The sequence below is a fragment of the Zootoca vivipara genome, chromosome 6 (genome assembly GCF_965207765.1).
Source record: "Zootoca vivipara chromosome 6, rZooViv2.hap1.1, whole genome shotgun sequence".
NCBI classification, from domain to species: Eukaryota; Metazoa; Chordata; class Lepidosauria; order Squamata; family Lacertidae; genus Zootoca; species Zootoca vivipara.
This window is the reverse complement of record NC_142589.1, coordinates 86,207,539-86,235,109: the sequence shown is the minus strand read 5'-3', so window position 1 is coordinate 86,235,109 and position 27,571 is coordinate 86,207,539. Positions and strand designations below refer to the sequence as shown.

Here is a 27,571-nt window from a genome sequence, read left to right as displayed (position 1 = left end):
AGGAGTGCCTGTGCGCAGGTGAGCAAAATCCTGGGTCGCGCTTCCGAAGCTTCCCACGACAAAGCAAAAACATGCAGCAAAACAATACTTTTAAAATCATTTTATTATTTATACCCTGGCCCATCAGGCTTAAGAGTTCTGGAGGCTGTGGTTTCCTTTTTTTAAAAAAAGAAATGGACACGTCTTCTTTCGCTTGCCAGGAAATGCAACCGACCTACCTTTAAAGTCGTACTGGGGAAACCCCAAGTACTGGAGAGGAAGTTATTAAGTCGTGCTGGGTGCTGACATTGGTATTCCAAAATATGTGGCAGGCGGAGGCGGCAAAGTATTCAGCACCAAGTTTCCCTCTCCCTATTGATGCGCAAAGGGCCAGGCCTGGTCTGCGAAGGAATCGCCCTCTGCCGTTTTTAAAATTTCCCCGCTTTTGCAGTGTGTGTGCTTTTATTACCTTTACCTTCTTCTTTCAAATCACAAAGAATCCCTTTCTGAAAGACAACCTGCCTTTTATTGGATTTCCTATTTACAAATCGGAAAGCAAAGAGAAAGAAACCAGGGTGAACACTGTATATTATGTATATATAGCACATCTGATACATTCATTATATTTCTGTCATAATTAACATGAGCAAATTTCCAGGCGCGTCGGACCTTCAAGAGGTTGGGGGCTAGGCATGGCGGGCAAGCGAGTTTGTGAACGGCAGATTCGCACCAGGGCCCAAGAACCACCAACTGGGCAGGATTCTGCCTTTGAGCCTTGTTAACAAACACCATCCCAAGCACATCCTATAACCAAGGGCACACTATTGAGAGTCCAACGGGGTGGGGTGGAGGGTGGCCTGCAACAGCAGTTAAATTTAAGCTACCCAGCCACCCAAAAGGTTTGGAGCCTATTCAGTGATCTCTATATACAGACCGTCGGGGGGGGGGGCTATGTACACAACTCAAGAGGGGGGGGCGCGTGGAGAGCAAATGGAAGAGAGCCCCTCCAAAATTGATGGGCCACTTCTGTAGCAACATGCACAAGCGCTCTCTTCGGGAAGAGCCGGAGACACACAAAGGCTTTTGCACCCGATGAGAAGCTGGCAGCTGAGGAACGGCTCCATTATCCATACTGGCCATACTGAGGCTCACAAGTGCAGATGGCAAACATAGGGACTTGCACTGGGTGCTCTACCACAAAGAAACTTTTTGCATTAAAAAAAAAGCCCAGCGGCGCCAGGTTTCAAGCACAGCTAGGGTTCAGGCGACCATGTGATGACAACTCTGTACCCAAGGCAAATTGCTTACTGGTTTCCACAGGCAGGAGATTTCACAGTGGGGGGGGGGCGGTGAATGGGCAAACGAACTGTCCCATCAGTGCTGGTGGGGATCCTACCTATAGCACAAAAGCCTTCTAGGTTTGATGCATTTCTGTCAGGTCATCGAGATCCCCAGGATTTTCTAGGGGTGGGGATTCTTATACCCCTGTTTGGCTGCTGGGTTTTCAGGAACCGCAGCTCATCGAAGTCCTAGCGAGACGGCTCCCAGCTTGAAAACCAACCCCCAAACGAGCAAATCGGCAGTCACAGCACCAGCTTGTGAATGGGAACCAGACTCAAAAGAAGATCGTAGAAGAGTAAAATGCATTGTTGAGTTGCACTATATTATTATTATTATTATTAGCAGCAGCAAGCAACATATTGATGATCAGAGTCCAAGGACTTCAGCCACTCCCGTTCCTCTTCAAACAAGGCAAGTTTTTTGTGGCTGCGAATCACCCTCACCGCCTTGCGGTCAGGGACGAGTCCCTCCCAAAACGATCCAATAATCATAATTAAATCTGTCCCTTGACACGATAAGATAGTTGTCCGGCGAGGGCTGGCCAGGGTCCTGTAGAAAGTGCGTCCTGGGTCAAGCCTTGCCAGGCGACAGCCATCAGAAACACATTTCCTCCTTGTCCTGCCGCATCGCCCTGTCCGGCCTGATCCTGGCATAGAGGGGGGCTTCCTTTGGCAGGGACTGTCCAACCGCAAGAGCGAGTTTGCCCCCACCTCCCCACTGCAACAGCTGGATGTAGAAGCGGCTACGTTCACGATGCAATGGTAGAGCCGAGCTGCCGACATGGGCAGAAGGAACTGCTAGCCGCCGTCCCGGCCCAACTCAGGCCAGCAAACACGTCCCATCCGTGGGCTCCTGGTGTCGGCCCCACTGGGCCCCCAGCCTTGGCTAGCAGCCCTCCTGCCAGCATGGCAGAGGACGGCCTGCGGTTTCAGCTGGGAAGGACACGCAAGGGGTGTGCATGGAGGGGGAGAGATGAGGCGGGAGGAGGGGAGGCGGCACGTGCCTGTCCGCCCGGCAGCAAGCTATCCCCCCGCGATGGCCCCTATGTGTAGAAGATGATCTCTGGAATCTGTCCGTCCTCCACGGACGTGCCATTGTTGTTGCCGGCGGCATAGCAGAAGGTGAAGCAGGTCTTGGCGCCCGTCGTCGGCGACTCGTGGATCACTTTGCGGAGCCCTTTGGTGCCGTAGTGGGAATCGGGGCCCTGGGCGAGAGAAGGGAGAGAGCATGTAAACAGACCTGGAGTCAGGCCCCAAGGAGGCCCACCTAGGCCAGCATCCTGCTCTCAGTGGCCGACCAAAAGCCCCAGGGGTAAACCCTCACACAGCAACAATCCCCTCCTGGGGTTTTCGGAGGCATTTTCCAAGGCCATCAATAGATTTCTTTGCCACAAATATGTCCGATCCTCTTTTCAAAGCTGCCTAAGCGGAGGTTAGTGAGCTCCACAGCTGCGATTTGGACCTGAGCAATTACAAGGCTGGCGACTCCACACACGAGAGACCTGCGTCTGATATTGGGGCTGAACAGTTCACTAGCCGTAAAGGGTGGTCCATGTTGGAGGGGAGGGGGACATTTAGGAACCACTGTTAGAAATTACCCAGGCGCCAGGCACGTTTTGCGACTGCCGCAAGTCCAATTGCGACCCTATGGAGATGTGAGCTACTGACATCTCCACTTGGCTGCCCCCTCCAATTTCCTTAAGCTTGTCAGCAGAAGAGTTTATTGGTTGCAATGATCTCCCCCCTTTTTCTCCAAGGATTGCATGCTTCAACCCCCCCCTCCTCAGTTAATCCCTACAACGACCCTGTGAGGTGGGCTAAGAGGCTGGGGCTGACTCCAGGGTCACCCAGTGAGCTTCATGAGTGAGTGGGGATTTGAACCCTGATCTCCCAGGTCTGACACTCTAACTCGGGCATCCCCAAACTTCGGCCCTCCAGATGTTTTGGACTACAATTCCCATCATCCCTGACCACTGGTCCTGTTAGCTAGGGATCATGGGAGTTGTAGGCCAAAACATCTGGAGGGCCGCAGTTTGGGGATGCCTGCTCTAACTGCTACACCAGCCTGTCTTCCTAGAGCCCTTCTGCTGGGGGGAAGCTCTATACATTAAGTAGGTTAATAAATAAATAGGGGGAAAGCCAAATGTCCCTGAGAGAAGGATCTGAAATATTTTCCTTGAAATTTGAATTTGTTTTATTCTGGAATGTTTTATTTGATGTTTTAATGTGTTGTCAACCGCTTTGGGATTTTTACTTTACAATATAAAGCGGTATAGAAATGAAATGAAAACAACTATTACCGCTATACAAACACCATTGGGGGGGGGGGAAAGGCACATAGACATACCTCTGTTTAAGGTACCTTTTGGCGATTGGCTTATATATTCGAGTTTCTAACACCGTTAGGAGCCCACTTGCTATTCTACTCGCCCAAGACTACGAAAACAAGAACAAAACCACAGAAATGGGTGATTTGGGGCTAGTCACCATCTCTCAGCCAAACCTACCTGGCAGGTTTGTTGTGAGGATAAAATGGAGAGGAGCAAGAAGCATGTACAGTGGATGCTCGGGTTATGAGCATGATCTGTGCGGGAGGCATGTTCGCAACCCACAGCGCGGCATCTGCGCAAGCGCGGGTCGTGATTTGGTGCTTCTGCACATGCACAACGTGAGATTTAGAGCTTTTGCGCATGCACGAGTGCCGAAACCCGGACGTAACCCATTTCGGGACTTCCAGGTTCGGCGCGGTGCACAACCCGAAAACACGCAACCTGAAGCGGCCGTAACCCGAGGTATGACTTGCAAAATATGTGGATATAAATGGAATAATAAACTTTAAAAATAAAATAATAAAAGGAACAGGCAGCTAGCAACCACAAGACCAGCCTTGGTGGGCTGTGGCGGTCCCCCTCCTCCTCACCTTCCCAAGCCAGGACAAAACACGTCTTCAAAACCAAATATAAAAGAACCTGGAATGTTTGCACACTCTCCCGAAGGGCAGAAAAAGCTCCCCCCCCCAATCAGCCCCCCTGCAGAGTTACCTTCAACGTGGCACAGGCTGTGTAGCTGACAGTGGGCAAGATCTCAACGGGCTCTTTAAACATGACCCGGAAAGTGTTGGAAGACCCATCGCAGCTGAACCCGGTGTCATTCTGGCCCAGGATTGTGTTGCTGTCGGTGTGAATAATCTGGGGGCGGGCAGAGAGAGAGAGAAAGAGAGAGAAAGAAAGAGAGAGAGAAAGAGAGAGAGAAAGAAAAAGAGAGAAAGAGAGAGAGAGAGGGAGAGAAAGAGAGAAAGAGAGAAAAAGAGAGAAAAAGAAAGAAAGAAAGAAAGAAAGAAAGAAAGAAAGAAAGAAAGAAAGAAAGAAAGAGAAAGAAAGAAAGAAAGAAAGAAAGAAAGAAAGAAAGGGGAAACCTTTTAAACTCATGACATCTCTACAAATGAAGATGTAAACTCCTCTCCCTGGCCTAAAGAACCAGAATTCCGAGTCCACCTAGCCCAAACTTGGCCCTCTAGCTGTTTTGGGACTACGATTCCCATCATCCCTGACCACGGATCCTGCTAGCTAGGGAGGATGGGAGTTTTAGTCCAAAAGCAGCTGGAGACCCATGTTTTGGAAACAGATCTCGCCAATGCTGTCTGCTCTGCAGTATGCGTTCACATACACACACAGTTGTTTTTAACAACGTGAAATACTTTAAAAAATAAAAGTCAACCCACCCTGGATTATCCGGGGTTTTCCCTTTGCTATGGAGGCTCCAGGTGCAGCTGCCTTCGGGCCACAGCCGTGCTCTATGGGGTCTGCTGAGCTCTCTGCGGTCCACCCCCCGACTACTGCTCCACAGTCTCAGGCTTGGAGAGGAGGCTTTCCCCCTTCCCTCACAGGGCCAAAGTCCCTTTTCAGCTGAAACGGGGCGGGGCGGGGGTTAACACAGGAATCTTCCAAGGTACGCTCAAGACACTGGGCGCCCCACTTTTCTTCAAAAACAAGCACCTAAAAAGTATTGGTGGAAAAGCTTCCCTCCGTTGCCTCCTGTCCCTGGGGGCCACACCTCCTCAACAACCATCATTTGGTGGGCGGACGGAAAAGTAGATGGGAGTCAGTTATGCCCCTCTCCCTTCCTCTCTCTCTCTCTCTCTCTCTCTCTCTCTCTCTCTCTCTCTCTCTCTCTCTCAGCAGATCCCCCTTTTATCTGTTCACCTGCCTGGCCCCTCTTGTGGATCTTCGTCCCTGCCCCACCTCGCCCCCCCAAGTCAAAACCTAGAGAGTTCTCTACCTGTATATTTACTTGATAATCTGTTGGGCCGTGGATGGATCCGTACAACCCGAATCCGACGATAAATATCCTTTTGTTGACAGAGAACCTGGAGGGTTGGAGAGGGAAAGTTAGCATCAAGCATAGAAGAATCCTGCTGGATGCAGGGAAGCAAAGGTTGCTCTGGGGGGGCTTGGGGGTATCGCAGATGATGCCGGGCTCCTGCTCTCAGCATCCCTGACACAGCGGCCAAGGTGGCCGGGGGGACAACACAAGGAGGAATCCAGCAACTCATGGAGGCAGTGTTAGAAACTCAATAAGCTAGGTGCCAAATGGCTCTTTAAACCAAGGTTACAGTCGCCAAAATGGAATGTCTCGTTGCCATTTGAGAGCAAGACAGCTCTAACGTCTTATTTTTTAAATGAGGGACTGACTGTGGATTCTCAGTTAAACATCTGGCTAGTTCAGATGCCTTGAGCTAGCTTAAAAACTTTTGAGAACTGAAAGAAGAAAAGTCCCTTGACCCAGGGACAGTCCACATATATACTGGCCTATTCCGACCTCTTTTTCTTAATGGTGACACAGACCATTCATAACTTAGGGATATTATTCACAACTGTGAGCAGGGCAGGGGGCCGGGAAGCAAAGACAAGCAACAACAAATTGCTATAACGTCGTTCCCTGCTCCTGCTCAGGATGCGCAGAAAAAAGCATTTTGGTTGCTGAAATTCATTCCGATTGGGCGGATAAAATATAAAATATAACTGATAGAATTCTACAGGATGGGGTATTGGTGCGTGAAAACAGTCCAGATCAGGCATCCCCAAACTGCGGCCCCTCCAGATGTTTTGGCCTACAACTCCCATGATCCCTAGCTAACAGGACCAGTGGTCAGGGATGATGGGAATTGTAGTCCAAAACATCTGGAGGGCCAAGGTTTGGGGATGCCTGGTCCAAATCCAAGGATCCCTGGATGGTGGAGATGTCAGGAGCCATCCTAGCACCCAGGCATCTTCACTTGGTCACAAATGGCCGGTATCCAGGTGCAAAGTGTGCCGGGAACCTCACAAATTTCGAGCACTGCCTTGAGGCTTGACAGGTTTCCCCTCCCCTGGTCTAAGAAGATGCATTCCCTTGTTCTCAGGTGAGACGCTCTTTCATCTCTTGCCTGCAGTAGGGAAATGCTGCCTTTTAAATCCGGGATGGAGAACCTCTTGACGCTCAAGGCGCTGGACTCCTGCCACCCATCACCCTTGACTGCTGGGAGTCGTAGTCTGGCAATGCCTGGAAGGCGCCAGGATCTGGGGAACCCCCCGGTGCCTGCTCCAAGTGTTGCAGAAGCCTCCCTCCTAACCCAGCTGGACTAGCCACGGGAGAAGGCTCTCTGCCAGGGAGCAGGTGAGTGGCATCAGGGCGCAAGGTCCCACCTGATCCGGTCGCTGGTCCCACTGTACCCCCAGCGGCTCTCCACCTGCTGGAAGCGGTTGATGCTGCACTCCTTCCCACGCAGGCAGCAGCGGGGGCGGTCAATGAACTCCACCCGCGGCTTGGGGTTGACCGTGAAGTGCAGGAACAGGCTGACCACTTCGCGGTCGGTCAGGATGCCCGACTGAGCTGGCCCTGGGGAAAGGCAGCAGGAAACGTCAGCCACGGCTCTTCAACAAGGAGAGCGGGAGCTTCAATACCATGTTTACTGATTTTTTCATTTTTTTTTACTTGGTCCCTCCCTGGCCACCTATCCCTGGTCTTTTAATTTCATTTCGCTTTTAATTTGTAGGCTGCCTTTCCATATTGCACGAAGCCGTTTACAAGCTGAAGAACCAACAAAACGTACAACGAAGCTCACGCGGCTTATAACAACCCCGTCCGATGCAAGCAAGTCGTAATGAAAAATAAACCGCTTCCATTGACTAATGTAATGTTCAATAATCCATTTGGAATATAATATTACACAGCAAAAATAACTTTCAAACTATCACCAAATAATCACCTTCAATGATTACATCATTGCTAGACTATAATCGATTAAGATGACAGCAAGTCGCAAGACATAAAGCACTACATTAAAAAAAACCCCGGTAAAAATATTGAATTGTCACAACCAAGTCACACCTGGCCAAGGTTACTCCGGAAAGGAATTTCGTAGTTTAATTGTGCTACCTGTGCAGTTAAAACTATGGGATTTGCTCCTGCTAGGCGCTGGCATGGTCACCAACCTGGGTGACTTCAAACGAGGATTAGACATATTCACAGAGGAGAAGGTGATTCATGGCTATGAGCTCCTACATCTATACTCTCTTCCCAACTGTCGGAGGAAGTAAATGCCTCCGAATACCAGGGTTTGAGAATCACAAAAGAGGAGAGTTGCTATTGCGCCTGGGTCCTGCTTGAGGGCTCCCTTTGAGGCACCTGGTTGGCCAATGTGGGAACAGGAGGCTGGACTAGGTGGGCCCCTTGTTGCCCTGATCCAGCTGCAGGACTCTTTAGGATGCTCTTACCCGAGAGAGAAAGAGGGAGAACACGCCTGGGCGTCATGGAGCAGATTGCTATGGGGAGCTAAAGCCAAGTTTAGTCCTAACTGCCCTGAGACCTGCGGGCATACGGAGATATACTACTACTACTAATAGTATCTCTCCACTCCAAAACTACAATTCACTGCTACCATGTTTCTAGGAAAGAGCTTACAAAGCTGACACACAACATAAAGAAAATAAGGACAGGAGAAATGACCCTCTCTTTTCCCCGCAATGCTAGAAATCGGGGTCATCTAATGAAACTGAAAGTGTTGGGTGTTGAGCTTTAAAGCCCTAAACGGCCCTGTATCACTGAAGGAGCATCTCCACCCCCATCGTCCAGCCCAGACACTGATGTCCGCCTTGAATGTCTTCTGGCAGTTCCCTCACTGTGAGAAGTGAGATTACAGGGAACCAAGCAGAGGGCCTTCTCAGTGGTGGCACCTTCTGTGGAATGCCCTCTCAGCAGATGTCAAAGAAATAAACTACTACAGTATCTGACTTTTAGAAGACATCTGAAGGCAGCTCTATATTGGAAAAGTTTTAAATGTGTGATGTTTCACTGTGTTATAATTTGCTGGAAACTACCCAGAATGGCTGGGTTTATATGCCACCCAGTCAGATGGGGGCTCTGGCCCCACCCACCACTGTCCTGTGCCTCAGAAGGTTGTGAGGCCCTTGGCCTTATCCATACCTGAATCAGATGTCCTTCCAACTTTGTTTCAGACAGAGGGCATTCCCATCCTACCTGGAGATGCTTTGCCACGGAGCAATGGCCCTTCCCCTCAACGATCTCCCTTTCTAACGCAGAGGTGGAATGGCCCTCTGTCCCAGATGCTTTAGCTGAGACTCCTGCATTGCAGGGGGCTGGGCTGGATGACCCTTGGGGGGGGCTCCCTTCCAGCTCTACCATTCTGTGATTCTATGATGGACAGTGTCCTCCTGCCCATATCACACACACTCACACTTTATCCAAAATCCAGGGGGAGGGGGCAGTTGCTTCACAGCTTTTGTGCGCTGCCAACAGTTCCTGGCAGCAAAAACCCTTCAGCAAATATTTGCTTTGGAGGGAAAGGTATGGCGGCAGCACAGCTGCTAGTCTGTTCAGAAAGATCATGACTGCAGAGGCCGGATTCTCCACCCCAAGTAGTGTGTGTGAATGTTTGGCTGGAGGATGGCTGCCGAGCGAGGAACATCTCATCGCGTGCTGGAAAAATACCTGGTCAGAGCCAAGCCAGCGGGAGCTGCATCCACAATATACATTCACAGCACTCTTATACCACTTTTAACCATCACAATTTCCCCCAAGTAATACTGGGAACTGTGGTTTGCTAATAGTTTCCTCGCAGCAGCCACTGTGGTCTAGTAGCTGGAGTGTTGTATAAGATCTGGGAGATCAGTGTTCGAATTCCCGCTTGGCCATCAAGCTCACAGAGCGACCTTGCGGCCAGTAACTGCTTCTCAGCCTAACCTCCCTTGCAGTTAATCCCCTGTGGGGATTAAATGAGGAGGAGGAAGCATGGGCATCACCTTGAGCTTCTTGGGAGAAAATGTGGGATATAAATAGAACAATAGAATCACAGAGCTGGAAGGGACCCTGAGGACCATCTAGTCCAACCCCCTGTAAGGCAGGGACAGGCAGCTGTCCTGTATGGGGATCAAACCTGCAGCGTTGGGAGTTATCAAACAGGCTCCAACCAAATGTCCTACACATTCCTACATGTTCCAGTCACAAACCCCGTCGCTTTTGCTGATGAACCAGTCAATGAACTTGTATCAACACCAGAGATATTGGGAGGGGGGAAGGGGAGAGAGAGAGAGAGAGAGAGAGAGAGAGAGAGAGAGAGAGAGAGAGAGAGAGAGAGAGAGAAGGGGGTGCTACACCCTATCCGCTGAACCCCCTGGTTCTTGCAAGTATCCCCAGCCCTTCTGTCACAGCAGTTGCCCTCCAGAGCCCCACTGATGTGGGTTTTCAGGAGGGGGGGGAATAAATTGGAAAATTTCCCAATGCTGCCTCAAAATCAGCTGGGACCTGATTTAGCATCCTGCCCTCACGCTGGGCCAACCAGGTGTTCATGAGAAGCCTGCAAGAGATCTTTAAAAGATGCCGTTCATTATAACATGGAAACTAACCAGTTTGACTACTGTAGTTTCCATTGTGTTACTAATCCGTTTTTTAGAAACTGAATTTTCCCATGGGAAAAAAACGGCGGCAGCAAGCAGAGGAATATTTTCTGCTCCGCATCACTGCCTGGCTTCCCCCCTGATATCTGCCATCCACAGCAAGCAGCAAAAGTGCCTCTTTGTTTCCAGGAGGCAATTGTGGGGCTGCGCGAGCTGGCAGCACATGTAACTCTGCACATTTATTTTAATGGCTTTTATTTATCCTCAAGCAGCCTTGGGGAGAAAGGGAGCGGGCCGAAACGGCTTCCAGTGAAATAATCCACAGGGCAATTCAGGACTAGCTGTTGCTCTGTGAAAGGGAGCAAGCACCCTGTTTGCGTGCAGAAGGTCCCCGGTTCAATCCCCGAAGGCACCTCCAGGTAGGTCTGAGAAGGACTTCCTTCCCAAATCCCTAGAGAGCCACTGCCAGTCAGTGTGGACAATATTGAGCTAGATGGGCCAAAGGTCTGATTCGGCGTAAGGCAGCTACCTCTGTTCCTGTTTAAGTTGGCCTTTTATGGGTGACCATGAGGACTAGAACCTTAATTTACATTTAAGGGGAGGACCCTAGAGTTTGGCAGTAGAGCACCTGCTTCCCAGAAGGTCCCAGGCTCTTTTCTATATTAATTTTTTATTAAATTTCAGATTATTTTTTTAAAAAAACTTCAACTTTAATACTTATTTTCCTTAACGCTTAACTCCATGATGTTTTTGTTCCCACCCTTTTCTTCTGCTGCATTATGTGACATATTTACATCCCATACTTATTTCCTCTCTTGCAATCTTTCCCTTACGCTGCTTAAATTTTGAATCCTGCTTGCGACTTCATTCAGCTACGGTACTCCCTTCGAGTAGCCCAAAAGGGGACTCTGCATTTCAGTAACAGAAAGTCTGGGGTTCAATCCCGAGCATCTCTGGGCAGGGCTTGAAAGGGCTCCAGGGCTGACACCCCGGACCTGGGATAAGGCAGCCGCACAGGATCCTGTGACATTCAACCGTTAAGTCGCCAGACCCCTTGGGTTTAAAAGGAGGGCTCCCCGCTTACCCGCTGCGAACTCCTCAATGGTCATCAAGGGGAAGCGGATGAGGGAGAGGGCTTTGCCTAGGGTTTTCCGCTTGTTTTCTGGGACCACCTGCAGCTGCTGCCGCTGGCACTCGGCCTCTGACCACCGGACCACCGCGTTGAAGAGGCGCACCTCGCGGATGCCAAGGGTGTCCCTCTCCAGGACAGCCACCAGGGTATCTGTCGGGCAAGGAGAGTGGGGCGTCAGCTGCAGGCCCCGGCCAAATAAGGCTTGAGGGCAGCCACAGCCCTCCACAATGTTGCTGAGCAGCTCTTTCCATCAGCCACACCGGCTGCCTGCTCACGGTCGTTCCCCATCCCTGATCTGAGAAGAGGCATGCTTCCATTTCTTGCGCACAGCAGGAAATGCGACTTCTTTCTTGCAGGATCTAAGATGCTGACGGGACTCCAACTCCCATCATCCCAACCACTGACGATGCTGGGGCTTCTGGGAGCTGGTGCCCCCTGCCCCCTGAAGGGTCACAGGCTCCCCTATCCACACATTAGGGCAAACAGAGATAGCGTGGAGCTGTTTTTATTGCCATTTGTTCTTTCATCCAGAAAAGGAAGGAACCTGGGAGGTTCACTGGTTTTTGAAAGACAGCTTTGAGAAAAGTTTTGCAAACTGAACCAACTGCTCTGAATCGCAGAGAATTCTGGGGCAAATGCAGCTCTCATGTGAGGGCAAAGGCCAGGTCCTGCCAACCTCAGTGCTCAGACCTGAGCGCGTACTCTCCAGACGAGTCCCCCCAAACCCACTAGGGCTAAAAATCCTGCCATCCCTGAGCTGGCTATGGACGATGGGAGTTGTAGTTCAGCAACGCCCAGGGACACCCAAACTAACACATAAAGTGCCTTGCTGGGTGAAGCTGAAGTATCACCAGGTCAGTGGGACAGGAAGCTCACAGAGTTGCAACAGCAACACTCCTGACACAGCAAAGGCTGGCTGTTTTAGCAGGCAGCTTCACTCTCTCAATCTGATCTCCTCGCCAAGAAGACCAGAACTTTTCCCCCAAAGCAGCCTGACGATCGCTGCCACAGAAGAAGAACCAGGGCTCAAATCTGCACTGATCAGTCTCTGCACGTATGCAGAGGTACGCCGTGACGGAAGGAGGAAGGCCGCACATGGGGCAAGCCAGCCACCACTGCTACTGTTGGCTGCCCTGCCCTGTTCCCACTCGCCCTTTTCATCCAGCAAGGCTTGGGAGGAATGTAGCAGCACAAACGAGACCTCTGTTGGCAAGCGTCCTGTGTGCGCCAGACAATGGGCATTGTGGCATTCGGGTGGTGGAAGACGGAAGGACAGAATGTCCTCCCTGAAGCCTGACGCAGGGACTGACTTAGCTGGGACACAAAATACTGACCAATGAGGCTTGTCTCCTGGCTTACGTGTCATTTTGCTTCAAACTTGCATGCTTAAATGCTCCTGCATACATTTAAAATAAACAAACAAGACACACAATGCACATAGAAAAGTAGGATGTAGGGATAGGGCAAGGCCAAAACCCTTGACGCACAAGCTTTCTATGTGCAGGAATTTCTTAAAACAAGATATTGTATGGTGGAGCATTCAATCCTGCTGAGTTTCCCCACCGGCAGCCCAAAGGGGCTTCAGCGCAGACACAAATTGGCACAGCCTCAATCGGTTGTTTCTGGGATCAACTTGGGACCCCCAAAGGCTTGTATCCAAAACAACAAATGCACACACACCAGCACACAACACAACAACCATGAACTCCTGTGCCAATCTGCAGGAATCAGATTTGCAATTATGCACATCTGCCCAGGGGCACAGCAGGAACTCCCTCCCCTTTGCTGGAAGTCTTATTCTGCTACTTCTCCCTGCTGGCTGTTGCATGAACTGTTTGGCAGCATACTTTGCAGCCATGGGGACTAGCAACTTGGAGGTTGGTGTGGTATATATGCACATCATGAATTTGAAAATGCTCAGGGAGGATTCTGTGAATAGGACAGTGTCCTCTGCCTTTTCCTTTATTCACACAGGCTCAATTCCAGCCCTTTAGGAAGCCAGAACCCAAGCAGTACAGAGAATTATCCAAGCGACCGACCGACGCTACGATCCCCACTGAGCCTGCAACATGGACAACTCACCAAGGTCAATATCTGTGAAGCCTTCTGCGTTGATGGCGTCAGATGTGTTCTTATCTATGTTTTCCAGGCAAAGGCTTGCCAGCTGGGGCTCATCAAAGAGTCTGGCCTGAAAGACAGCCATCAGCCAGCAAGTGAAATAAAAATATACAAGGTTAATTAAAATTGGGGAGGGGGAGGGAGAAGGTAACTCTATGGAGGGCAGCAGCCAGAATGCGGCAGCTAGACTGGAGACTGGGAGCGGCCACCGGGACCATATAACTCTGGTCCTAAAGGATCTTCAATGCCTCCTAGTCCGTTTCCAAGCACAATTAAAAGTGTTGGTGCTGACCTTTAAAGCCCAAAACAGCCTCGGCCCAGTATACCTGAAGGAGAGTTTCCACCCCCATCACTCAGCCCAGACACTGAGGTCCTCCTCTGAGGGTCTTCTGGGGGTTCTCTCACTGCGAGAAGTGAAGTTACAGGAAACCCAGGCAGAGGGTCTTCTCAGTGGTGGCACCCACCCTGTGGAACGGCCCCTCCCATCAGATGTCAAGGAGATAAAGAACTACACAACTTTTAAAAGACAACTGTATTGGGAAGTTTTTAATGTGTGACGTTTTACTATGTTTTCATATGTGTTTGAAGCCGCCCAGAGTGGCTGGGGTAACCCAGCCGGATGAGCAGGGTATAAATAATAATAATAATAATAATAATAATAATAATAATAATAATAATAATAATAATTGATATTATCGTCTCTGAACTAAGAAGTTCTCGATGATGCAACCTTTCCCCATAGAGTTTGAAAGGCACTGTCTCAGCAAAGAACTGGGGGGCAGCTGAGGTCGGCCAGCACGGCCTACAGCACCTTTCCCAACCTGCCGCCCTCCAGATCAGTTGGGACTACCACTCGCGACAGCCTCCGCTGGCACAGAACCTCCTGTGCAAGCATACCTGCGTTAAGAGCATGAAGGCGTTATCTGCCCTGAGGTTCTTCTTGAGGAACTCCACACAGTGGGCTTCGAGCGCGGGGACGGCGTATTTCTTAGCGGTGTAAAGGGTCGTCATCACGGTCTCTGGCCCTATCTGAACCTCATCAGAATAGAGGAACCTGGGAGCGAGAGCAGGGAGGGCAGGAAGAAAGCACTGCTGCAATTAAAAACAAGGATTCTGACTTAAGATACAGCACTAGCATGGAATAGGTTAGCTGTTATGTATGAAGGGTTCTCCGTGCCCATAAATGGGAGGTGGGGGGGGTCTCCATTTTGCACCTGACTCAGCAGCAGCCCAGTCACAGCACACCATCAGAAGCCTGAAGGTGTCTGCCTCCTCTTTCTTGTAATTTTCAGGCACAAGGAGGACTAGAAAGCTCTTTTTAAAAAATTAAAGATGGACATCTTTGAGTGGAGAGCATGCTAGGCTGAGCAGAGCAGGTATGCTGGGATGCGTACAGTGGTACCTCGGGTTACAAACGCTTCAGGTTACAGACTCCGCTAACCCAGAAATACCGTGTTTCCCACATTTTAAGACACCGTCTTATTGCTTTTTTCCCTCAAAAAACCACAGGGTGGCTTATTTTTGGTGGCATGTCTTATTTTTTTTACGTTATTACAGTTTTTACAGCACCTTAAGGTCTTCTTAGCCGGGCCAGGCTGCTGGCTCGGGGCACTGCTGGGCACTGCGCGCCATGCTGCTGGGCTGTCTGAGCGCTGCTGGGCGCTCCGCGCGCTCCAGCAGCCATTTCCAGGCGGCGGGACGGCGACGGCGAGGCCGCTGGCTCTGGCGCTGAGCTCCGGGGCTGCTCGGCGCTCCGCGCGCTCCAGCAGCCGTTTCCGGGCGGCGGGGCGGCGGAGCGTCGGCGGCCGGGTGGAGGCGAGGCCGCTGGCTCTGGCCCTCAGCTCCGGGGCTGCTGGGCGCTCCGCGCGCTCCAGCAGCCATTTCCGGGTGGCGGGGCGGCGGCGGCGGCTGGATGGAGCTGAGGCCGCTTGCTCTGGCGCTCGGCTCCGGGGCTGCTGGGCGCTCCGTGCGCTCCAGCAGCCGTTTCCGGGCGGCGGGACGGCGGCTGGATGGAGCTGAGGCCGCTTGCTCTGGCGCTCGGCTCCGGGGCTGCTGGGCGCTCCGCGCGCTCCAGCAGCTGTTTCCGGGCGGCGGGGCGGCGGCGGCTGGATGGAGCTGAGGCCGCTTGCTCTGGCGCTCGGCTCCGGGGCTGCTGGGCGCTCCGTGCGCTCCAGCAGCCGTTTCCGGGCGGCGGGACGGCGGCGGCTGGATGGAGCTGAGGCCGCTGGCTCTGGCGCTCGGCTCCGGGGCTGCTGGGCGCTCCGCGCGCTCCAGCAGCCGGTTCCGGGCGGCGGAACAGCAGGCCTCCTCGGCCAGGCAGAAGCAGGGCCGCTGGCTCCGGTGCTCCTGGGTGCTCCAAGCTGCTGGGCTAGAAACTAGAAACTGGGCTAGAAGCAACAGAGGCCCGGCCGCTGGCTCAGCTCTCCGCCCGCGCTGCTGCAGGCATGGAGATACACTATGTCTTATTTTCGGGGTATGGCTTATCTTTCGCAAATGCTTAAAATTGCTGCCCTGGCTTACTTTATGACTACGTATTAAAAAGGGGGAAACACGGTAGTACCTCAGGTTACTCTGGCAGCCCGGCGGCAGCAGGAGGCCCCATTAGCTAAAGTGGTGCTTCAGGTTAAGAACAGTTTCAGGTGAAGAACAGACCTCCAGAACGAATTAAGTTCTTAACCAGAGGTACCACTGTACTTGCTAAATAACATTTATAGCTTGTTTTTGTATGTGCTAGAAGCTGCCTAGAGTGGTTGGGGAGACCCAGCCATAGGGGCGGGGTAATAATAATAAAATAATAATAATAATAATAATAATAATAATAATAATAATAATAATAATAATAGCTGCTTCCTAAGAGCACAATACTCCTCCATTTCAACTCTCAAGGTTGAGTGTGAGGATAATGTTAGCCTGAGAGGTAGTGACTTGCTCAAACTGCACCTGGCAAGCTTTGTGACTGAGGGTGGGATGCAATTTGAAGCTGGCTCTCTTCAGTCCTAGTCTGGCACTCTAACCACTACACCACACTGCCTCTCAAACAAACCTGGATCTTCAATTTTTGTTTGTTTTTAAAAAGAATATTCACTTGATTCAGTCTGGCTTTCCATGGGTTATTTAAAAGCTCGGTTTCCACGAGCTACACACACACACACACACACACACACACACACACACACACACACACACACACAATCCACCATCCACCCCAGGTACCTGGGAGTAACTTACTCTTATTTGCTTTTATGCTGTATGGCTATGCTTGTTTTATTAGTTGTTTTATTAGTTGGATTGCTTTTAACAACTGTTACATTTTTAGGTGTTTATTGTACTCAGTGAACTGTTGGAAACTGCCCTAGGGGGTCAGGTCGACATGACAAAGGAGGATCGACAAACTGCATAAATAATCAATAAATGAAATAAAACAAACTCCTTGTGGATTGCAGCCAAAAAACATTGGAGCTGAAATGTTCATTGAAACTCGTCTCACACACCAAAATCCCGGTTCTAGTAAAGCAGGAAGCTGCCTCATACCAAGTCAGGAGACTGGTTCTGTCTAACTTAGTACTGTACACACTGACTGGCAGCAGCTCTCCAGGGTTTCAGACTCAGGGTCTTTTCCTCACCCCCTTGCTGCAGATGCCATGGGATGAATCAGGGAGCTTCTCTTATGAGGAATGGTTGAGGGAATTGGGAAAAGAGGAGACACGAGAGCCATCTTCCAATATCTCAGAGCTGTCACATGAAGGAGGGAGCAAGTTTGTTTTCTCCAAACCAAAGAAGCAAGAAAGGAGATTCCGACTCAACATCAGGAGAAACTTTCTGATGTTAAGAGCTGCTCCACAGTGGAATGGTCTCCCACATTCCCACTCTCCTTCCTTGGGAGATTTTTAAGCAGAGGCTGGATGGTCATCTGTCCTGGATGCTTTAGTTGAAATTCCTGCACTGCAGGGGGTCAGACTGGAAGACCCTTGGGGGTCCCTACAACTCCCATCAGCCCCACCAATGCCTGGAATGGCACCATGTTGGCGAAGGCAGGCCCAGTGGTAAAGGGACAACCTTAAAGACAAATCTCTCAGTCTCTTAAGGCTGCCCAGGTCTCAGAAGAACAGCCCTGCTACCTCGTAAGAGAAAAGGACTGCTCAAGGACTTACAGGAAGGAGGGAGATGGAAAAGAGAACTTCAACAGAAAAGCAAAGGCCGGCTGTGGGACAGGAGGCCAGTTTAAGGTGTTGCACAGAATCTGAAGGTTTGGCGTCTTGAGAATCCTCCCCCAAAATTTCTATATAACCATGAAAGCTAATGCCTTTAAAAAAATAAAATTTTAAAAAGCAGAAGGGAAGCAAGCGCTCCGCTGTTAGAATCCAGCCCCTGGAGAGCGATTGGCTGGTGTTTCTTTGGAGAATTGTGTTCCTTCTGAGGAAGCGGGGGCTTACTTCAGCAAAGCAAGGAAAGCAGCCGGTTCCACGTCGGGTAGTTCTATCTCGGAGGACGTTGTAGCCATCCCGCCATTGAACATGGCATCAAAGACCGCGCTGCCCACAGCCAGCACAAACCTGACATTTGGAAAGAACAAACAAGAAGGTTCCGGCGTTGACTGGATTGTACTCTGAACCTTGTCCATTCCCCACAAGAAGAACCACAAATTAAGATTTTGCTATAACCGTATTGCACAGTGTGCTCTTCCTCCTCAGAACCTCTGGGGCACAGCTCACACAACAGAGCAATAAAAACAATGTTTAAAAAAAGGGAACAGGCTTAGATCGGGTTTCTTTACATTGTGGTTGCTATCAACATTTCAGGCACCCTATCAACCATGTGGTATAAAATGATACCTGGATGTTACACAAATGTATTGAAAACTACCCTCTTCAGCCCTTCAAACAGGCTGCCCAAAGGTGTTTTTCAACATAAAAGAACGAAGCATGAATAAAAACATGACTTCCAAATTCAGGCATTGTAAAAAATTGCATGTTTGTTTTTACAGTGCAAGTTATGAATATTTAGATTACATTAAGAACTTAAGTAAAACCCAACAGGCTTTTACTTCATCTAAACCACAGAGAAACATCCACCTGCCATGTGCAACTACCAGCCTTTGCTTCTGTAAAGTTCTGGACCCTCCACCTTCAAAGCAATGATCTTGCTTAGTGTCCTTAACACGTGGAGGGCGAGGGAGAGAGAACCACGCAGAAACTTTCAGACCACAATTTCTGCCCTGACACTAAGCAGATATCAGTTCCATAGTGTAAAAGGGCACAGGAGCTTGCACGATCAGATGGGTTTTTTGATTGCGCTCCTGGGAACTACAAAAGCTCTATTTATCTGCAAACAGATACGCTTTTAACTGCCACAGCAACCAATTAGCAGACAAGGTTGCTCAGAAAACGCATGACGTAAAACACTTGTAGAAATTAATCCATTCCAGCCGAAGACTGGATCATTTTTCTTGCCAGAAAGCAAGGAACAACCAGACACTCAGAATGAACATCCTTGTGGTTCAAAATCGACAAATTTATCTGCCAATAGCAAAGAGTTCTGTAACAAAAGCAAGCAAGCCGAACACAGACTGGCTGCATCCTTCCTGGGGCCTTTCTGTATGCGAAGTGAACACTATGGTGCCCCTCCTATAAAGCTATCAGTGGACCTAGGTAATTTAGAATTATGGTGGCATATTTCTAGGGCAAGTTTCCCCCTAGTTTTGGGTAATAAGTGGGTAACCAGCCACAACTCGGAACCTCTAACATGCTAGAATTGGGGCTCATTCCTTGCTAGCTTAAAGCTCTGCCTGCAGGTGCAACAGGAAAGCCAGCTGCAAATAAGCAAACTGTGTGGGCTCACTCATTTCATTTCTAGTCTGCTTCCCATTCAATACAATCCCACAGCACAGTGCAATCGGATAAATCCTAGTGAGATCCATAATTCATTTTAAAAAACCAATAGCATAAGACAACAACACAGTCCAGCGAGGATGCATTTGCGACCTCTTGGGAACCTAAGACTCAGCCTTATGTAGGGCCTACACTGGCTTGCAGCGGCTCTCTAGGATTCCAAGCAGGGACCATTCACAGCCCTACCTGGAGATGCCAGGGATTGAACTTGGGACCTTCAGCATCCCCCTTCAAACCCCACCCCACAGATGCTCCCTTGTGGGTTTCACAGCCATTTGTCCCTATGGAGCCCTCTTCCACCCCACAGCCCTTCTCAGCAGAAAAAGCCTGCAGCAGCCGCCCCCCCCCCCCACACCCTCTCTCTCTCTGACCCACAACTGCCCCCTCTCCCTAGCTTTCTGTCCCATAACTTTATCCATATTTTCATAACAAACAACAACTACCAGTATAAAGAACAGCCAAGTCCATCACATCACATCCAAAGCATGACGGCCTACGGGAGGGGTGTGTGTGTGTGCACAGCACAGTTCTCTCCACCCCACAGCCATACTCAAAACCCCACTGAATCTCCCCCCCCCCCAATAAAAACTTGCCCTTAAGAGCCCTCCTAATTTAACTGTTCTCGGCCTCCCCCTTGAAAAAGACCCATGACTCTGTAACAGGCCACTACTCCCCATGGCCATTCCCCCTTTCCCGCCCCTTTAAGTAGGTCAGCGGGGGGGGGTGTCCCTCCCCTCTTGCCCCCCAACCAGGGGTGCCATCTTGAATAAAAATGGGGGGGAGGAAGATAAGCCCTGCCCTGTATAATTGGTCACAAGACATAGTGCACTCACACTATCATTGACTTGGGTGTGGGTGGGTGGGTGACCCCCCCCTCAAATATATTATTCATTCATTCATTCATTAAATTTGCGGACCACCTACTCCCGCAGCTCTCAGGGCGGTTGCAACACAAAAACACAATATAAAAACGCTAATACTGTAATACATAATTTATTTGTGCCCCACCCATCTGACAGGGTTGCCCCCAAATACATAAACAACAACAACAACCACCCGACAACCCACCTCCCCCTGCTATGCATTTCTATCGATTTCTATTGATTTTGCGGGGGGGGGCTTGGCTACGCCCATGCTTGATTTTGCGGGGGGGCTCCGACGTAAATAAAATCTATGGGGGGGCTCTCCTGCATGATCGACGTGAATAAAATCCAGGGGGACCGACCCTCCCCAGACGCCGTGCATTCGAATGGCCCGTTACCTTTTTGTTTTGAGGTGGGGGAGGGCCGACAGCCCTCAAACATTTTAAGTGGGGGGCGTAGAGAGAGCCCCCCTTCTTCCCTCCCCCTAACAGCGTTTGAAGGGCGATTTCCCCCCCCCAATCGACTTGGGGGGTGGGGGGGGTCAAGGCTATTGCTGGGGTTTCCGCGCCCCCTTCTTACCTGTGGGCGGGGAGGCGCTGGGCCCCCGCTCGGCCTTTCCCCACCAAGAAGTGGACGTCGCTGAGCACCTCGTTGTTGAAGAGGAAGGCGAAGCGCTCCTGCACCGTCGGCTTCGTCGCCTGCCAGTTGTAGGCCGGCTCGCGGGGGCCCAGCGAAGAAGACGGCGGAGGAGGAGGAGGAGGAGGGGAAGGGGAAGGAGGAGAAGACGGCGAAGGAGGGGAAGCAGCCGCCGGGGCCGCCGGACACGACGACGACGAGGCCGGCAGAGGGTTCCCGACGCCTCCTCCGCGGTGGTTGTGCGTGAGGGGAGAAGAGGCCGCCGGCGGGCCGCCCTGAGGCGGAGGAGGCGGCGGTTGGTGCTGTTGCTGCTGCTGCTGCTGCTGCTGAGGCGACGCCGCGGCTGAGGTAAAAGACGGCGGGAGGCCTCCGCCCGCCACGGGCCCGGCGCCGGCCGCCATTTTGCGAGGGGCGGCGGCCGGCTGAGGAGGAGGAGGGAAGAAGGGCGAAGGGGCCGGCGGAGGAGGAGGGAGGCGGGGAAAGAGGAGGAGGGAGGCGGGGAAGTTCACGGGCGCCTCGGGGAACGTTCAGACGCGACGCCGGGAGGGTCGCCAAAGACACGCGCGCGCGGGGAGGGGGTTACCCCCCGAAGGCCATCCAGTCTGACCCCGCCGGCGAAATGCACACGGAGTAAAGGCCACCTCCCTACCCATGAATCGTCGAATGAGTTGAATCGTCGAATGAGGGGAACTCCCAGGGTCATCCAGTCTGACCCACCCTCCCCGCAATGCAGCTGAAGCATCCCTGACAGATGGCCATCCGACCTCTGCTTACAAACCGCCAGGGAAGGAGGATGGTGATGGTGATAACGATCACAACTTTATTCTTTATACCTCGCCCATCTGGCTAGGTTGTTTCAGCCATTCTGGGCTGCTTCCAACACAGTAAAACGTCAAACATTAAAAAGCTTCCCTATACAGGGCTGTCTTCAGATATCTTCTGAGATAGTTATTTATCTCCTTGACATATAGGGCGTTCCGCAGGGCAGGTGCCACCACCGAGAAGGCCCTCTGCCTGGTTCCCTGTAACCTCACTTCTTGCAGGAAGGGAACCACCAGAAGGCCCTTGGAGCTGGAGCTGGAGCTGCTCCTTTGGGCATAGAGGACCGAGGCTATTTAGGGCTCTAAAGGTCACATATGGAACGTACTGGGAGCCAATGAAGATCATTTAGGACCCGTGGTACCATATTGCCCCGAATATAAGGCGCACCTATAAAATAGGAGTGGGGGAGGAGAAAAGGGGGGGAACCTAAATATAAGCCGCTCCTTTCCTCGCTGCTCATGACTCGTGAATATAAGCCACACTTTAACTTTTCACAGTCAGAATTTGTGAAAAAAGTGAGGCTTATACTCAGGCCAATACGGTATATGGTCCCGGCCTCTCGTAGTCACCAGTCTAGCTGCTGCATTCTGGATTGGTTGTCATTTCTGAGCCACCTTCAAGGGTAGCCCCACAGAGAGCGCATGGCAGTAGTCTAAGTGGGAGAAAAACAGAGCATGGACCACTCTGGTGAGACACAGAGCAGGCCAGGAGGGTTTCAGATGGAGCTGGCAGACAGCCGCCCTGGATGCAGAACTGACCTGGGCCTCCATGGACAACTGTGAGTCCAAAATGACCCCCAGGCTGCATACCTGGTCCTTTAGGGTCACAGGTACCCCATGAAGGACCAGGAAGTAAACCCCTTGTTCGCCCAAAACAGCACTTGTCAGGATTCAACCTCAATCTGTTAGCTTAAAGGAAGGAGAGTCCACCACCTCCCAAGGGGGAACAATCCACTGTTGAACAGCTCTTCCTGATCTTTAGAGTTGGAAGGGACACCCAAGCATCATCTAGTCCAACCCCTTGCAAAGCTGGGATCTCAGCTAAAGAGTCTCTGATACCGGTAGGCAGGGGTACCAACTTGAATAAAATATTGTCGGGGGGGGGGGGTTGAGATGAGCTCCACCCTGCATAATTACATAACATAACATCACACACACACACACACACACACACACTTGAATGGAAACTCAGCTCAACTTTTTTTGGGGAGCAGATCCCTCAAATATTTTATTTGGGGGGCGCGCAAAGGGACCCCAATCCCTAGGAGTTGGCTCCTATGCTGACTGGTGGCCGTCCAACCTCTGCTTAATAACTTCCATTAAAGGAGAGTCCTCCACCATGCAAGGGAGGCAGTTCCACCATCAAAACTACAGTTACCAGAATTCTTGAAAGCCATAACTGCTTTAAATAGTTTGATACACCTTTCAATGCATAGTGCATATGAAGCCACAGTGGAAAGGAAATGTAATGGGAGCACCATCCTTCCTTCATTAAAGAAACACACCAACTGAACACTAGAGGTTGCTGCAGACCGCAGGATGAACAGACGTGGTAAAGGAGAGCTAGCTTCTGCCTGCAGATTAAAAACATCGTAAAAATAAATCTGGAGCTGCCAGGTGGTACACACACAAACACACACACAGGGACTATTACGTTGCAATCCCTATGCATACATTTCACTTGGAAGCAAACCTTGTTAACTTCCCTATCACTTGATGTACAAAATCTCACAGCTACAATTCAGCAAACCTTCTCATGCCATTTTAGACCAGCGTGCAGTGTTTTTGCGTAGCTGCTCCCCCTTATTTTGACATCCATTTTTCTTCCTCCTCCGAAAGGGAGGTGCTTTGTCCCCGGTTTTGTTTGTGTGCATCACCGAGAGCGCTTTCCAAGCAGTATGAAATAAATACCGCAAGATTACCTGTCCTCCTGTGTCGGCTCTGGAACTACCACCTCCAGAGTTGTTGCCACCCTAGGAGCAAAGGGGCATTTTAAAGAAGTGCCCCCTTCCATTGGAGGCACAGTGGAAGAAGTGGCAAGACTTAGGAACAGTGAATCATTCCAATATAACGCTGGGAATCTTCTCCAAGTTCTGCAGTGTTCCTCTCCTGATCCCAGGGATAGAACAAGCCAGCACCCGAATGAATAGATCAGACTTAAGGGTTAAGGAAGGCAGCCAACCCTACAAAGATGCAGATTTCTATGTGATTACAGAGGGTTATTTTCAGCGGACTTGTCAACAGTCCTTCCATGTGCCCAGAGGCTCTCCTTGCCGTTTGGAGAGGTGCAAGACACCCATCGTGACATCTAATCTTTCTGCCCAACTCAGCCTGCCTTTGGACAGTTTCTTTTTAAACTTTGTGATTCACGGGTGAACCCTCTGGTAAGCACAAGTTTGCTGGTAACAAACAAACAAAAAACTCTCCAAATGTACTAAAGACACACACACCCGTCTCTCTTGAAGGCAGAGAGAAAAATAAGGTTTTATTACTAAGCAGAAAGCTGACAGCGAAATTACGATATCAAAACGATGAACTTTTCATAGAAGAATACAGGCCTTTCATGGACTGTTTGGAAAAGCATTACAGACACAATGAAACTGTGGGCAGGATTCGAGAAAAGCAATGGAAGAAAAATGGCAAAATGGAGGATTTCTTTGCAATAGATAAAGATATAATGCAGTAGGTTTGAGTAAAAACACTCTACAGATGAGGGTGGAATGTCAACTCGTGAACCAATGTAATTATCTGATTTGAAGGTCATTGTGAAAACATTGGGGGAGTTAATATTGCACAGAATTGTTTTATTTGGTTTCTTACCCACCGTTCACTCTTAACATCCCAGGGTTGCCTGCATATATTCAACAATTAAATACATGTATAAAAAAATACTAGTCACAAGAATAGGGTGGGTCCTAAAAGATACTTATAGCTCAAGCATCAAAAGATCAGACTTAAAGAGGTGAGTCACAGAGAAAAAACCAGAAAGCAAAAACTCTTTTCGAAATGTGCTTGAAATAGCTGTGTTCGCCTTATTTATAACCTGGGCCTCTTGCTCACCTGTATGGAAGCTTTGACATCCAAGGCTGCTACTCTTGAGAATCACAGTCGCTGGGGAGGAGGAACAGGGAGATTGCCAAGGTGATCATGCTCCGCTGGTGAGTTTCCCAGAAGCATCTAGACAACTGCTGTATCCAAGATGTTGGAGCAAATGAGTCTCTGGTCTGATCCCGCTACAGGGTTCGTCTGACATTTTTACATGCACCACCCTTTATCCAGCGAGCTCTACAAAGCTGTGTACCTGCCACCACCAACACAATTCATTTTACCCCCTACAACAACCCTATGGGGTAGATTGCACCAGGAAGTAGCAACTGTCCTAAGGTTACCTTGACATTCATTCATGGCCCTGAGATGATTTAACCAGAGTGTATGGAGTGATGTATGGAAGTGAGAGCTGGACCATAAAGAAGCCTGATTGCCGAAAAATTGATGCTTTTGAATTATGGTGCTGGAGGAGACTCTTGAGAGTCCCATGGACTGCAAGAAGATCAAACCTATCCATTCTGAAGGATATCAGCCCTGAGTGCTCACTGGAAGGACAGATCCTGAAGCTGAGCCTCCAATACTTTGGCTACCTCATGAGAAGACTCCCTGGGAAAGACCCTGATGTTGGGAAAGATTGAGGGCACAAGGAGAAGGGGACGACAGAGGGCAAGATGGCTGGACAGTGTTCTCGAAGCTACCAACATGAGTTTGACCAAGTTGTGGGAGGCAGTGGAAGACAGGAGTGCCTGGCGTGCTCTGGTCCATGGGGTCACAAAGTGGCGTACACAACTAAACAACATGGAATGCAAGTACCTCTGGTGGGGGAAGATACGTCCTTCTCCTTCTGGGGCAGTTTGTCCACCTTTGGTCCCCACCAGCATTCAGCTCTCACCTGTGACTCCTAGAAGCTGCCAGCAGGCGACAGTGGCCACAATCCCGGGAATGAGGCCGCCCAGAGTGGCAGGGGCAACCCAGCGAAGATGGGCGGCATATAAAATTCAGTGCTGGCGAACGCAGCGGTTTTTCACCCCCAGAGCTGCATCCCACCCCAAGGCTTGAAGTTCCCCACCCACTGGGCTTTGCAAGAACTACAGATAGCCCTTGGGGAAAAGACTGCAGCCACACTGCTCCTCTCTCTGGCCCTGCTTTTGCCACGCTACCTGAGGCAAAGCAATGATTTAGCCTATCACCACATAGGGCAGGATCTGTGTAATGACCACGCCACCACACCCGTGGTGCGCAGTTGCATCCACTCTCGACTCATATGGTCATCACCACCATCATTTTATGGTTTATACCCCGCCCATCTGGCTGGGTTTCCCCAGCCACTCTGGGTGGCTCTCAGCAAACTATTAAAAATAATGTCAGGTCAGACGTTAAAAACTTCTCTGAACAGGGCTTCCAGTCCCAGGCTGACCCTTCTCTTTAATGATGGTGAACTGGTTGCTAGAAAGATGACTTGGTGACGGCACTCCATGACAACTTCCTTTGGACTACTGCAACACACTGTCCATGGAGGTGCCCTTGGAGGCAACTCAGAAACTTCACTTTGGTCCAAAATGCAACAGCCAGATTACTGGCTGGGGTTCCATTTCTATATCAGCTCCAATTTTCATTTTAAAGCTACACTGGTTGCCCAGTGGGTGGGTGATATACCGTCCAAAACCTGTTTGAAGTCTATATTGTGATAAAAGGTAAAGGGACCCCTGACCGTCCAGTCGCGAACAACTCTGGGGTTGCGGCGCTCATTTCACTTTACTGGCTAAGGGAGCTGGCGTACAGCTTCCGGGTCATGTGACCAGCATGACTAAGCTGCTCTGGCGAACCAGAGCAGCACACGGAAACGGCGTTTACCTTCCCGACGGAGCAGTACCTATTTATCTACTTGCACTTTGACATGCTTTCAAACTGCTAGGTTGGCAGGAGCTGGGACCAAGCAACAGGAGCTTACCCCATCACGGGGATTCGAACCACCGACCTTCTGATCGGCAAGCCTGGGCTCTGTGGTTTAGACCACAGCGCCACCTGCATCCCAATCTATATTGTGGTATCGGTTTCATAATTTTTTTCACCTGGCAATATATTGCTAATCATGATGTGTCTGTGTGTGCTTTGCAAAAATCATGATGTGGGGAAGACCGTGAAGCCAGCCAATGCCTTTGTATAGCTCCATCCTTATTTCAGACATTGTGATATGCCACTTGTTGTTCCGCCATTTCTAAGAGGACCTTGGGAAGTGTGGGGGACCTTAAGTAGCATTTTAAAAAAATTTATTTTGAAAAACAAACACACCCCAACTCCAAAAACATTCAATTCGTTTATGTGTTTCAATGCATTTATTAAATTCTTACAAAACAGAATACAAAAAATTCTGGCATCAACAAGGTGTTACGAAGGAAAAAATTCCATCAAGCTGTATCAGTTAATAAAGTGCTTGGTTGCTGTTGTCTTATAAGTTTTTGTTTTTTATATATTTTTATGTTTTTTTTCCTCTTTTTTATTCTTTTTTAAATTTTTTTTTTTTGAACCAGTCCCTTTCTGAAGGACTTGCTGCTCATAGAGTCTCCAACGGTAGATTAAGGTGACTGCATGTCCCAAAAAAATGAAATAAACTTAAATTTAAAAGCTCCACAAAACCTTTGGCAGTCTTTCTGATAACCAGAGGAAAATATTTCTCCAGGACTGAATCTCACCCCCGCAAAAAAAAAGCAGCATGTGAAAAGAAACAGATTTTCACAGTAAAATGTTGCTAACCAACATCTAAGGAAATGAAAAATCTAGAGGAAGGAGACGTCGTTTAAAGCGATGACATTCCCACCACCACCTCAAATTTGCAGTTAATACAACTCATA

General features: G+C 50.0%; 1 protein-coding gene across 5 annotated transcripts; it reads right to left on the bottom strand.

Moving 5' to 3' along the window:
• Positions 1-85: 85 nt before the first annotated feature.
• Positions 86-21,285, bottom strand: BTBD2 (BTB domain containing 2). Of its 5 annotated transcripts, XM_060275403.2 has the most exons (10): positions 20,794-21,284; positions 17,897-18,016; positions 14,361-14,517; positions 13,428-13,533; positions 11,298-11,495; positions 7,004-7,196; positions 5,598-5,685; positions 4,361-4,507; positions 3,667-3,755; positions 483-2,524 (listed from the first exon to the last, which is right to left on the bottom strand). In XM_060275403.2, exons 1-10 carry the CDS (start codon positions 21,249-21,251, stop codon positions 2,482-2,484), a joined length of 1,599 nt encoding a protein of 532 aa, XP_060131386.1. In that variant the 5' UTR covers positions 21,252-21,284; the 3' UTR covers positions 483-2,481. The 5 variants fall into 5 exon arrangements, with proteins under 5 accessions (XP_060131384.1, XP_060131385.1, XP_088529068.1 ...); XM_060275401.2 differs by lacking the exon at positions 3,667-3,755 and having other exon boundaries at positions 86-2,524; positions 20,794-21,285; XM_060275402.2 differs by lacking the exon at positions 3,667-3,755 and having other exon boundaries at positions 86-2,524; positions 5,610-5,685; positions 20,794-21,282.
• Between the last annotated feature and the right edge of the window lie 6,286 nt (positions 21,286-27,571).